Source organism: Oratosquilla oratoria, chromosome 20 (assembly GCF_046742065.1).
Source record: "Oratosquilla oratoria isolate Oo_2021 chromosome 20, ASM4674206v1, whole genome shotgun sequence".
Classification (NCBI taxonomy): Eukaryota; Metazoa; Arthropoda; class Malacostraca; order Stomatopoda; family Squillidae; genus Oratosquilla; species Oratosquilla oratoria.
Window position 1 is genome coordinate 9,209,113 of NC_134796.1, and position 13,352 is coordinate 9,222,464.

The 13,352-nt window shown below is 45.2% G+C and overlaps 1 protein-coding gene across 2 annotated transcripts in view; it reads left to right on the top strand.

Moving 5' to 3' along the window:
• Window positions 1-10,922, top strand: part of hob (bridge-like lipid transfer protein family member hobbit) — a 107,551-nt gene extending 96,629 nt beyond the window's left edge. For both annotated transcript variants that reach the window (XM_076203643.1, XM_076203644.1), the window contains 3 exons: window positions 6,388-6,594; window positions 9,932-10,033; window positions 10,178-10,922. In XM_076203643.1, the coding sequence (XP_076059758.1) occupies window positions 6,388-6,594; window positions 9,932-10,033; window positions 10,178-10,228 (360 nt within the window). In that variant the 3' untranslated portion in view covers window positions 10,229-10,922. The remainder of the gene's footprint in view (window positions 1-6,387; window positions 6,595-9,931; window positions 10,034-10,177) is intronic.
• Window positions 10,923-13,352: the final 2,430 nt, after the last annotated feature.

Consider the following 13,352-nt stretch of genomic DNA (forward strand, 5'->3'; position numbering starts at 1 on the left):
GTCATTGTTGTTGGCACCTGATGGCTGGCACTGCTGCTACGGTGATGATTTCATCCTTGACGTTGCCAAAGATAGATCAGAAGGGTGCTAGTAAGAACATCTGATGGAGCATGTTGATGTTCCTGCTGGTTCTGTTAGCTATGGGTGGGAGGCAGATGATGGACAACATTTTAAGGTTTGCTGTGTTTGGTTTAATGTCCTCCTGTGGCTGATGGGAGAGGAGTTAAACCAGTGGTGGAGGTTTTTTATTAGTTGTTTATTAGTTGGTTGGAACTGAACTGATTTTACAAACAGCCAGGAGCTGGTATATATATATATATATATATATATATGACTGAAGGTGAAAGAAGTAGACGAGGAATAATGGGAGAATTTCATGTTTTAACGTTTCGACCCGCAGGGTCTTGATCACATAATGCAATTATGTAATTATACATCTCTGATGTATAATTACATAATTGTACTGTATTAGGTTAGGTCAAGGGGGGGTCACTTTTCTCCCTTTATCCTAGTATTGTACATTTTCTATGGTGAAAACAGACTGCTCATGACTTTGGCCATTTCTGTATCTTCTGTGTATTCCCTTGGCATAGTTTCACTATTTCCTGTTTATATTTTAGTTTTCCATTTACATATCTGTAGAATAGTTTTGGCTGATCCTTACATTTTTCTGTCTTTGTCATTGTACAATATACTTTATTGTGGCATGGTCTACAGTGTACCGCCCCGGCAGTGCGCGGCAGCGCCGACAACGGCTTGCGCGTTGCCGATATGTCGGCCCAACATATCGTACATCTCCCCCCAAGATAATACATGTACATGGCATTCACAAATGTATGGACATTGTACTATCTGACTGCAGTAACATTCACGAATATAAACATAAAGGAATGTAAATTTAATCAGAGTATCTTACAAGGTATAAGATGAACCAAGAAAAAAAATAAAAAATTGTAGTTGTACAAAAATGCACACGTAAATACAAACAGCTATACACGCATATATCTAATGTGAGGGTGTGGTAATAAAATCCGCCATCCATGCCGGTTGTTTGACACGACGCCGTGGGCGATCCACCGTCTCTTGCTGTGTGTGGAGTCGAGGAGTTGGTGGAGGAGGAGAGCTTGGGTTTGTCCGTGTTGTGAGTTGAGATGAGCCTCTTACGGCTCGCAGATGCCTGCGGTTGCGTAGCGTCAGTCGTCCACTTCCCTCGAGTTTGACTGTATATTGACGATGCGGCAGGATTTCACTGACCACGCCTCGTCTGTCCCACAGCTTCGTGGACTGGTCTTGCACAAACACACGGGTACCAAGCGTTAATGGGGGCAGCGATCTGGGTGTGCCTTGTTTCCCAACCCATGCTTCCTGTTGCCGTACTGCCTCACGCTCCCTTGTCCGGAGGGCGTGTCGCCAGTGGATGTCCACTTTGTAGTGTTGCCTGTGGACGGGGACACCGTCCCGCAGCTGCCTGCCCATAGCCAGCTGCGCTGGTGACTTGTTCACCCCGCGTAGAGGCGTGTTTAAGTACTGCAGTAACGCCATAGCTGCTCTGTCGGTGTCAAGGCTCCCTCCGACGCCTGTGTTGTCGCGAAGTAGCCTCTTGGCAGACTTGACTGCCGCCTCTGCACGCCCGTTCGACTGTGGGAAGTGAGCAGAGGCGATTCTTCCCTTCACTTCCCATTTCCCAAAGAAGTTGCGCATCTCCTCGCTGGTTAGGTTGGTTCCACCGTCTGTCGAGATTGACTCTGGTGCGCCCCACCGATGGAAGTACTGTCGAAGTGTTGACGAGAGCTTGCTTGATGTAGCTCCGCTGGTCAAGTGCGCTATTTCCAGCCAGCCCGTGAGCCTGTCTGCGTACGCTAAGTATACTCGTCCGTCGAGCTGGAACAGGTCTGCCACGGTGTGTTGGAATGGGTACTGGGGTGGGGGTGTCAGGGTGAGGGGTTCGGCGGCTTGCGAGGGTGAGTGCGTGTTACAGCTGGCACAGGTGTCTCTGTGGTGCTGTAGGTCACCTTCCATGCCAGGCCAGTACACAGCCTGTCTCGCCCTTCGTAGCATCCCGTCTAAACCTTGATGGCTTGCGTGGAGGTTTGCTGCCACACGGTGTCTCAGTGCTGCAGGTACCACTAAACGGACCGCTCCTTGTTCGTAGGTGTATGTCACCAGCCCTTGCGACACCGCCAGTCTGTCCCTGACTCCATAGAACTGTCGCAGGCAGGTCAGCTCTTGAGCCCGTTGTGGGTGCCAATCTCCTGCTGTCACTTAAGCGATGAGTAGCTGATAGTCTGGGTCATCGGCGGCGGCCTGCACCACTGCCGAGTTCTCCAGGGCTATTTGGTCATCGCTGTCGAGCACCGCCACTGTTGCGGCCGCTACAGCAGCTTCCATGTCGTTGGCCAGCTCTTCATCTATGACGTCCGGTGGTGCACAGAGCGCTGGGTAACGGGACAAGAAATCGGCTGCAGAGTTGCGCTTACCTGGGAGGTACTTGATCTGGAACCTATATTGCAGCGTTTTCTCCTTCAGGGCAAACAGTCTCGGGTTCACTATGTCCTTCAGCTCTCTGTCCCTCAGGAGCTTCACTAGCGGACGGTGGTCGGTGATTATGAGGAAATTGGGGCTTCCAAGCAGGAAAAAGCGAGCTTTACGGAGGCACCATGCGACAGCCAGAGCTTCGCCCTCCACCGGTGCGTAACCTGCCTCCGCGGGTGTTAGGTGACGGCTGCCACACAGCGCCAAGCGCCACCCGCTCTTGCAGCAGAAGGGAGCCTCTCTCAGGGGGCAGGGGCAGTATTGCTGTAGAATGACAAAGCCAATGCCCACCTTGCTCCAGTCCGTCACTACCACCGTAGGTCTGTCCTTGTCGTAATATGTTAGGCCTTCTTTGGCGAGCTTGCAGACTACTTCTTTGGCTTGCCGAAACTTTTCCTGTAGGTTTTCGTCCCAGTAGACTTTCCTCCCCTGTGGTCTCCGTAGTAACTCTCGGAATGGCTCCATGACTGGAGCGGTGGCTAGGGAAGGTGCCAGCTGGTTGACGAACCCATGCCAGGAGCGTATGTCTGTTATGGATGGTTCGACAGGCATGTCAAAGTTCCTGATGGCGGCCAGTCTTTCTTCCGTGGGCTTGTAGGCGTCCCAGCCTACATGAAAGCCCACAAAGTCCACCTGCCTTCTACAAAACCTGAATTTTTCTGGTTTCAGGGTCACACCTTTCATGGCACACGTCTCCAGAAAATCATACGTGTGCCAGAAGGCGTCTTCCACGCTGGCGTCGTACAGCAGGGTATCGTCCACACACTTGAATTTTCTTGGGATCCCAGCGATGGCGTCGTCGTACCTTCTGGTATAGGCATCCGGAGCAGCACAGTGGCCCATGGGGGTTCTACAGTACCTATACCTGCCCCAAGGTGTGATGAAGGTAGTAAGCCTTCTGCTGGCTTCCTGTAGCTCTACCTGATGGAAGCCCCAGTGAGCATCTGCTGTTGTCTTGTAGGTGTGGCGTGGGATGCCAGATACCATGTCAAACGGTGTAGGAGTGTGGTGGGTCTCTCTCCTGCAGGCGGCATTGAGTTTCTGGTAGTCGATGGTGCGTCTCGGTTGGCCCGACTTCTTCGCGACCACCACCATCCTTGCGCACCATTCTGTTGCCTCTCCAACTGGTACCGGCTCCAAGATTCCCTTCCTCACGTCCTCGTCCAGCTGCTTCTTCACCACCGCCTCCCAGTGTTTCGGCACCGTAGCCGGTGTATGGCAGGCGTAGGGCTTGGCGTCCGGGAGCAGGTGGATGGCATGTGGCTCACCTTCCATTACTGGCAGAGGGCTCCTGTCAGTATTGAACGTTGACCCGGAAAAATGGCGGAGAAGCCAGTTCTCTAGCTGTGGCACATTTTCTTCTAGCGAGGTGAACGGGACTGAGGTAGGCCGCGGCAGCGGCAGTGCGCCGTCAGTTGACTCGGGGGCAGCCGATGCTGCAACTGCGGGCTGGTGCGGGAAGTTAGGGTGTACCAAACCCAGATCCTTACAGGCCTGTAAGGAAATGTAGCAACGGGAGGCGGTCTTCACGACGAAGACCTCTTGCGTCGTGAACCTGCTGCCATGTTGCATGCGACAGGTAACTGCGCCCATGGGTTTCAGGCTCACATTCGCTACGTCACGCAGGCTGCCCCGGCTCACTAGCGATGTCGTATCAACGCCCAGGGCGGCTAGCAGGCCTGGTCCCGCAACGCACACCTGGGCTCCTGTGTCCGGTATCACTCGGATCCTGGCCGATGTCTCCTTCCGTGTGTCGCTGACGGTCACCCAAATACACGGCTGGCTCTGGGCTTTCCCTGCGGCTGCAATTACTATACCGGAGGCTTCCCCCTCCATCGCAGCTGCTTTTTTACTCTTCCTGCACAGGCGACGTAGATGACCGGTCTTGCCGCACCCGTAGCATGTCAGCGTCTCCGCAGGACACATGCCTTTCCTTGGCATGTGTTTGCCCCCACAGTTGCCACAGTGGGGCTTGTGGGGTGGTGGGCGGTTCCCAGCGACCTGTGGCTGGAGATCCTCTTGCGGTGCGCATGGCTGCGGAGTCACCGCCGCCGTTGGCGTTAGCGTCTCACGCCCAAGATTACCGTCCAGACCTGGGGGAGCGGCGTCCTTGTGAGCCGCCTCGAACGCCACACAAAACTTACGCAAGGAATCTGTATCCTTGAACGAATCACATTTGCGAAATACCTCCTCTTTTAAACCAACACTCTCCAAACCACTCACTAGCTTACGGAGCAGCATGTACTCAGACAAGCTACTGTCACAATGGGGGCACTTAAATTCGCAATCCGCTGCACACTGAGCAGACCGAGTAAAGTACTCACTTATGGGCTCGTTGCGTTCCTGGCGAGCGGTGAAGAACCTGCACCAGTCGGCTGCCTGGTTGGTCGCCTGGAGGGCGATGCCACTGACAGAGTCCAAGGCTTCCTTGACGGTCAGTGCCTGCCACTCGGCTGCGGTGAACCTGGCATCTAAGGAGCGTTGCAGAGGAGGCGTGCAATGGAGGCGGATGTACAGGACGGCCTCCGTCGGTGCCCACCCATTCAGGTCCAGCCAACACTGCATCGAACGTCTCCACGACCGGAACGCTGCTGTGGACATGTCCATGTCGCACTTCTCAGGGGCTGACGACCGTGAGACTGATGTGGTCTGAGCAGGGCGCGCTGCTAGCTGCTGCTGTAGGGAGACGATGGCGTCGGTTTGCGCCAGGAGCAGCCGGTGAGCCTGCTCGAGTGCTGTCGGCGTCTGTGGCGTCTGTGATCCACCCAACACTCTCCTGTGGGTGGATCTGGGGGTATAGGTGGGTCTTTCTCGTGCACGTCCAGCCATGGTGGGTAGCGTAGGTTTGATCCTACTCACTGCGCCATGTACAATATACTTTATTGTGGCATGGTCTACAGTGTACTGCCCCGGCAGTGCGCGGCAGCGCCGACAACGGCTTGCGCGTTGCCGATATGTCGGCCCAACATATCGTACATATCGTACAGTCATAGTTTTTTTTTTCTTCCTTGCATATTTTTACATATTCATTCCTTTGATTGATATATATTTGACACATTCTAGTGTATGTACAGTATGTATGTATTCACCTAGTTGTATTTTACGGGAAGGAGAGCTATAGCCCAATCTCAAACATTACATGAATTCAAATATGAATATGATAACTGGAAATCAAGGATATAGATTAAGTTGTAACTGTACATGATTATGAGGCTAGGTAAAAAAAAATTGGAGAATAGGAGATGGGACCCAACAAGCGTTGCACCTTTCCTGTATACTACAATTAGATAAATACCAGTATGATAAGTTAGAGAGTAGAAGACAGGACCAATGAGCATTGCTCATTTCCTGTATACCACAATTAGGTAAATATATACATAGAATTGTGGGGTTATGTAACAAATTTGATGAAAATATAATTAAAGGGATAGGTAAATATATACATAGAATTGTGGGGTTATGTAACAAATTTGATGAAAATATAATTAAAGGGATAGGTAAATATATACATAGAATTGTGGGGTTATGTACCGGTAACAAATTTGATGAAAATATAATTAAAGGAATAGGTAAATATATACATAGAATTGTGGGGTTATGTAACAAATTTGATTGAAATATAATTAAAGGGATAGGTAAATATATACATAGAATAGTGGGGTTATGTAACAAATTTGATGAAAATATAATTAAAGGAATATAGAATTGTGGGGTTATGTAACAAATTGGATGAAAATATAATTAAAGGGAAGGTATAAATGGGCAGAAAGAGATGGTACTCCATGAGCATAGCTCCAACCTCATACTATGTAATTAGTAAATATACATAACAATTTACACTTATTTTTTTTACAGCAAAGGGCAGAGCAGAATAAAATGTTTGTTTATATCAAGATACCAGAAGTGCCAGTCCGAGTGAGCTACAAGGGGAAAAAGGGCATAGAGGATGTCTCCAATTTCCGACTAGTGGTTCCAACTCTGGAATATCACAATGTCACCTGGACTTGGCTGGACTTTCTTATGGCAATGAAGCAAGACTCCAAGACAGCATTGCTCTCTCAAGTATGTTGAGGATGACTAACAAAAATTATTTGCATTCATATAGTTACATACATATACCAAAGGCTTTTTCCCCCTTACAAGGGAGGTAGCAAAAAAACAAAGGCATAAAGCCCACTCCCATCCATTCCATCCCCACTAACTCCACTCCCATTCACCCCCCTCCATCCCTCCCTCCCTCTTATCTTGGCTCCTCCTGGATGACAGGTCATCCCTGCATCTTACCCACTGCCCTGGGTCAGAAGCTGTGACTCAGGACACAGCACATCCATAGCAAGGCTGCTTCATTTAATTGACGACCTCCCTTCTCTGTCCCCTCATGCAGAAAGAGAGAAAGCAGGGAGAAATCCCTTTGGGCTATGTCAAATTATTTTTCACACATATTCCCTCACACACACACACCCCACTCCCTTTCATGCATCACAGAATTATCCATACACAACCATTCTCCACTCACCCCTATCTTCTGTCTTCTCCCATCCTTCCTCAATATTCCCCTTTCCCAATGTCCCTTTTACCCTATCCATCCATCTCATCCTTGGTCGCTCCCTTATGTTCACTCTTTCCACACCTCTTTTATTAATCTTTCTTCACTCATTCTTTTCATATGTCCAAACCATCTCAGTATTCATTCATCAACTCTATCTCCCAAATCCCTTTCCACCCCCATTCTCACATATCTGTGTTACCCCAAAAATCTGATCCATGCAACTTCTACCTATCCTAAACCCACACTGTTCCTCTCCTAATCTTCTCAATCAAAACCCTCCCATAAGCTTTCCCAACTACACTTGACAAACTGATCCCTATGAAACTATACAGGTACTTCTCCAGTCCATCATCACTGTACAAGTACCTCCCTTTTTTAGACATTCTGCATGACACCCATCCAACCCAGGTGCCTTGCCTGCTCACATCATCTTAACAGTCTTCACCTCATCTTTCCTTATTTCTCTTCCATTTTCCTCACTCATCACTGTCATTTTCTTAGCGCCTCCCACTGCAACTACCTTTCCCTCTCTATCCTCTTCCACATTTAGCAACTCCCTAAAATACTCTGCCCATCTTCCTCTTCCTGCAGTTTCTTTCATTATCATTTCTCCATCTGCACTTTTTACCTTTTCTTTTCTACTTGATTTGCCTCCTCTTCCTCTCTTAATTTCTTTCCAAAACATCTTTTTATTACTTTCAAAATTTTCTCTCATACTCTTACCCCATTTCACATATCTCCTCTTTGCTGCCTTTATTTTTGCTTTACTTCTCTTTTCTTTGTACCTCTCATATGCTTCTCTCATCCTATTTTGTAACCAATCTGTGAATATGCTTCTCTTCTACAACCTTCTTTGCTTCCTCATCCCACCACTCACTACCCTTCCTTCTATTACCTCCCTTCCTCCTTGTTCACATCATCTTTCCACATCTTGTGACTCCCTCCTTGAACCATCCCCATTCCTCCTTCACTCCCTCTCCTCTCTGAGTTTCTTGTACTCCTTTTCTTTCTCATTTAGGCAGTCTACTTGAAGCACCTCCCTACCCTCTGTCCTCCTCTTTGTCTGTCTATCCTCCATGCTCACCTTCCACCAAAAAATTATATGATATTCCCCCACTCTCTCCCCTTAGAGCATGTACACCCTTAACCCTTAATACTATTCTCCTGGTAACCACTATATAGTCCATTAACACTCTACCACCCTTCCATCCACCACCCTCTCCCATGTGTACGTATACTTGACTTTCTTCCCAAACACTGTATTTGCTTTGATCAACTCCCTAGATACACCTCCACAATCAACTCTTGACTATGATTTTTTCCTGGAACTCCACACTTCCCAAACACTTTATCTATTAGTTCATTTCCTTCCCTACCATTGATGTCTCCCAATACCACCACATTGACATTTCTTCCTAAACCCTCTATGCACTCATTTAAACCTAACCAAAAAGCCTCCCTTTCCTCTACACTCTTCTCACTACCAGGCCCATATGCACTTACAAAAGCCCAATCTCCCCAGTTTCACCCTCATCCACATTAACCTTGAAGAAACCTCCTTCCACTCCACCACATGTTTAGCTATCTGTTCACTCCTGAGATCCTCCCAACTACACTCCCAAACTCAAACTCACCCCTCCCTTTCAACTTAGTTTCACTCAATGCCAACACATCCATCTTCTCACAAACATACTGCCTATCTCTTCCCTTTTACTCTCATCTGTATCACATCCATGTACATCGAAAGACCCAAACGTAAGGGTTCTGGTTGCAAAACTCCTCTCAGACCCTCTTATGCTTTTGCTTTTTTTTTTTTTTTTAAGGAATGCCCCCTAGTTACACTTTAAAGAATAATCTTTCATGGTTCTAGTATTTGATCATAGAAATGCTTGTTATCAAGGTGTAAAAAAAAAAAGCATTAGCTACCCCTTTGTATTATGTTTATATAAGGAACACTTTGCCAACTTATATGCAATCTATTTATGAGGCAGATTTAAAACAATTTTATAGGGTTATGTGCAAAGTCATTAATGAAAGTAGAACCAAGGTAGAAATGATTTTACAGTGGATAGATGTTAACCTAAAACTAGCAATTACATATTTGTGATCCTGCAAAATGGAAATCAGGGAGTCGTCTCCCTGCCATTCATCTTTAAAACCTGTAACACCCTCACCTCCATCTGGAGGTGCAGCCCCAAGAGGCTGGCACTCAACCTCTGGACCAGGCCCAAGGTCTCAGACAAAATAGAAATTCTATTTTACGGTCTTCAAACAATTCACGAGAACTACCAGTGACTATGCTTCCCCAGCATGGTTCCTAACACTCAGCAAAACAGCAAAACAAACTTAAAGCATTGAAAATAATAACAAGGTACACCAAAATCACTCCAACAGGCACCTATGCAGTGAAAATAATATCCTCCCCCATAGAATATAATAGAAATATTATCTATACACTTGTTTGCTAACCCTAAACACCACTCACCCATCTTATTATATCACACAAGCACCACCAACTGACCTTAAAAAATAATAATAATCAAGCATGTACAACCTTCCACCACATAGTACTTACACAGATTTTCTTAGATGCAACCATCATGCAGAGGACACTGAACACCTCATCCTACACTCCCTCACACTGGCTATTGCTTGACAACACAGTATTTCTAATCTGAGTGACCTGAGGACCTGTCTGGTAGTCATTACTGGTTACTTGGGAGCCATGGGTCTCCTGCAAGAGAGACCCAAAACAACAGATTAATTGATTGATTGATTGATCCATTTGCAGATTTGATGTAAAGAATTTTGAATTCACAATTATTATGATGTATACTTTTTTTATAATAGGTTTTCAAGCAGAAGTTGAAATTAGCCCCCCTGCATGCATATGATGCTGCAGCCCCAAATGAAGAGGAGAAAGCACGGCTCCTCCTGGGTGATAAACTCATGGTAATATTATAATTATTCTCCCTAATGTTTACTTCTTGCAAAATATGCAATTGAAACTCGTACTAATGTTTGCATTTTAAGTGATGCTTGATAAGATGAACTTAATTTTGTTATGAAGATTACCATAATTTTATTTTCTTGCAGCCTCCAGAAAACAAAGGGAGCAAGAAAAGTCTCTTCAAGTTCAACAGATAAAGAAATATCCTCTTACAGCTGTTAACAGAATGATATGCACAGATGATAGCAAAGGAAAATGTGATAAAGAATGATTTGTATATCATGATTCCTAATATTTTTAGTGGTTGATGTCGGAGTGTATATGAAAGCATGTGGGTACAAATGTTTATGAAAACATATGCTTGTAGATATATATATTACACGCACACACTGAAGTAAAGGGGTTTATTGTATCAACAGGTTGCATGTGGTAAGAAAGATTCTAGGGATAGGGGCAATGAAACTGGAAGGGTAGGGAAGGTAGCAGTCAGATAAGAGATAAGGGATTAAATATAGAGTGGAGCTATAGTGAAGGGACAAAGCTATAGATGGCAAAGAAGAGATTATGAAATTGGATATACTGAAACTATTACAAGAGAGGAATAGTAATTTTAAATGGGGTCATATCTTTTCGGGGGTTGGAAATGTGAATTGAGATGGTAATGATGGGAGATGGTGGTAAATGGGTCTGAAATTAGAAGTTGTGGCAGTATGAAAAGCTGTCTCTCCTCGTTTTGCAATTGCAACAAACACTATTATGGTTTCATCACCTTGTGAAAGATTATTCAGCCCTGCAAGGAAATTATTTGCACCAAGAAGAAACAATATCACAAGCAAAAACTTTGAAAAATAGTTGCTTCTGCAGATGAATAAAGATTTTGATAATAGAAAATGCAGTTTTATTTATATCATAGCAAGAATTGTACTGGTTATGTTTAGGTCAACAACTAGCACAGAAAAAATACCAACACAGAATCAATCATGCAATGAAGACTAAATGCACTAGGTTCAATCCATTGCCCCTGGCCTCTCTTGCCCAAGGTGCATCACCACATACATATACCAAAGGCTTTTTCCCCCTTGTAAAGGAGGTAGCAAAAAAACAAAGGCATAAAATCCACTCCCACTCCCATATATTCCAGTCCCATCCACCCCCTCCCTCTCTCTTATATTGGCTCCTCCTGGATGACAGGTCATCCCTGCATCTCGCCCATTGCCCTGGGTCAGAAGCAGTGTCACAAGACAGCACATCCACAGCAAGGCCACTTCAATTAATCGGCGTCCCCACCCTCTCTGTCCCCTCTTACAGAAATGGAGAAGACAGGAAGAAATCCCTTTGGGCTGCATCAATTTTTTTTCATACATACACCTTTACCCCCTAACCCCCACCCACTCCCTTTCAAGCATCACAGTATCATCCATACAAAACCATTTTCCATTAACCGCTAATGTCTTCTCCCGTCCTTCCTCAACAGACATTCCCCTCTTTTCCAATGCCCCTTTTACCCCATCTATCCATCTCATCCTTGGTCTCCCCCTCATGTTCTTTCCTTCCACCTCTGCCTTCCACACCTCTTTTACTAATCTTTCTTCACTCATTCTTTCCATGTGTCCAAACCATCCCATTTTCATCAACCCTATTTCCCAACTCCCTTTCCACCCCAATTTTCCTTCTCACCTCCTTGTTTCTCACTCTATCCAACCTAGTAACCCATATCATACTTCTCAGGTATCTCATCTCAAACACATTCAAACTCCTCCACTCTTCCTTTCTTATGTTTCATGTTTCTGCCCCATACAGTGATATCGGCACAATCACTCCTTCATACAATTGATGTCGTTCCTGGTGGATTAATCAAACACTAGAAACCTTTCTTTGTGTATTGGTGTTTGATACAGCAGACCTCCCTCGATCTGCTTCCACCTACTGACTGCTGGCCCACTCGTTTGCTTCTGTTTCATACTAGTAGAACTATTGACAAAGCATTATTTGATGGAGGTTGGCAGCCTCACAATTATTCATGTTTAATCTAGTGACAAATTAGTCATTCATATATGGTATATTTTCATTATGAAGATGTGTAATTGTTTCTTGTGATTTAATTATTATCTGTATTAATCTAACTACGTAGTATAGCATGTATGTAGGAAAAGGTGATGTTTGGAATCAGTATTTTACTGGTCACATGAAAGAAGAGCTTAGGGACATTTATTTACCTAGTTGTATTTTGCGGGAGGAGAGCTATGCTCATAGTGACCTCCAGTTGTATCTTTCCGCATCCAGTTTTTTTCTTAAAATTATGTATAGTTTTAGCACTCACTGATTCCTCTTTCAGTTTATTCCATGTATGTGTTACTCTGTGTGGAAAGCTGTTTTTTCAGATCTCTTCTGTAACTGTCTTAAGTTTCTTCTAGTGCCCTCTTGTATTTCTTCTGTCCCATTTTAGTAGGTCATCCCTATCAAGAATTTCCATCCCTTTCATAATTCTGTAGATCGTTATCAAATCACCTCTTTCTCTTCTTTGTTCTAGGGTTTATAAGTTTGATTTGTCCAATCTTTGTTGATGTGTCAAATTGCAAAGTGTTGGTGCCATCTTTGTCATTGTTCTTTGAATTTATTCCAGTTTATGTTTTTTGTACTAGGAATCCATAGAGATGCTGCATATTCCAATTTTGGTCTTACCAGTGTAACTAGTCTCTTCTTTACCATTTCTTCATCTATGTTGCAATATGTGAGGTTATAGGTAATGGTTACATAATACCTCCTGCCCGGCAAGAGGCGACTCCTATCACCTGGAATGGAAAACAGCGAGGGGGGTTAAAAATACATGCATATATATATTGGGAGTATAATGCAATACCTGTTGTGAACCTTAGTAGGAGTTGAGGGGGGGGGGGGGGTTAAATTGTCATAATTTATTGGTTGTGGTCAAATAGTAGCATGATGTGCTCATTTGTTCACCAAGGGATGATAGTCATTAGAATGGGGTGACCAACTGTAGTTTTCATTAAAATCAGTTCATACTCTGTTCCACCCATTTTTACCTCACTCATGTCTGGGAATTGCACTTTGTCTTCTGGGATTGTTGGAAAGGGTACCTTTTTCTGTGAGTTGCACTTTGTCTATCGACACTGGTGGAAAGGGTATTCATTTCTCCGAGTTGCATTTTGGAGCCACCTAAGTGTGATGGGACTCTTTCCTATGAGTCAACACTTGAAAGAAAATTTCAATTTTTGGAGTAATGGGACTAATTTCTGGGAGTCAGACAGTTGGAGTGGTAATAAGGTCAAAGGCATGAAGGATTCTAACATCTCTTGGCGA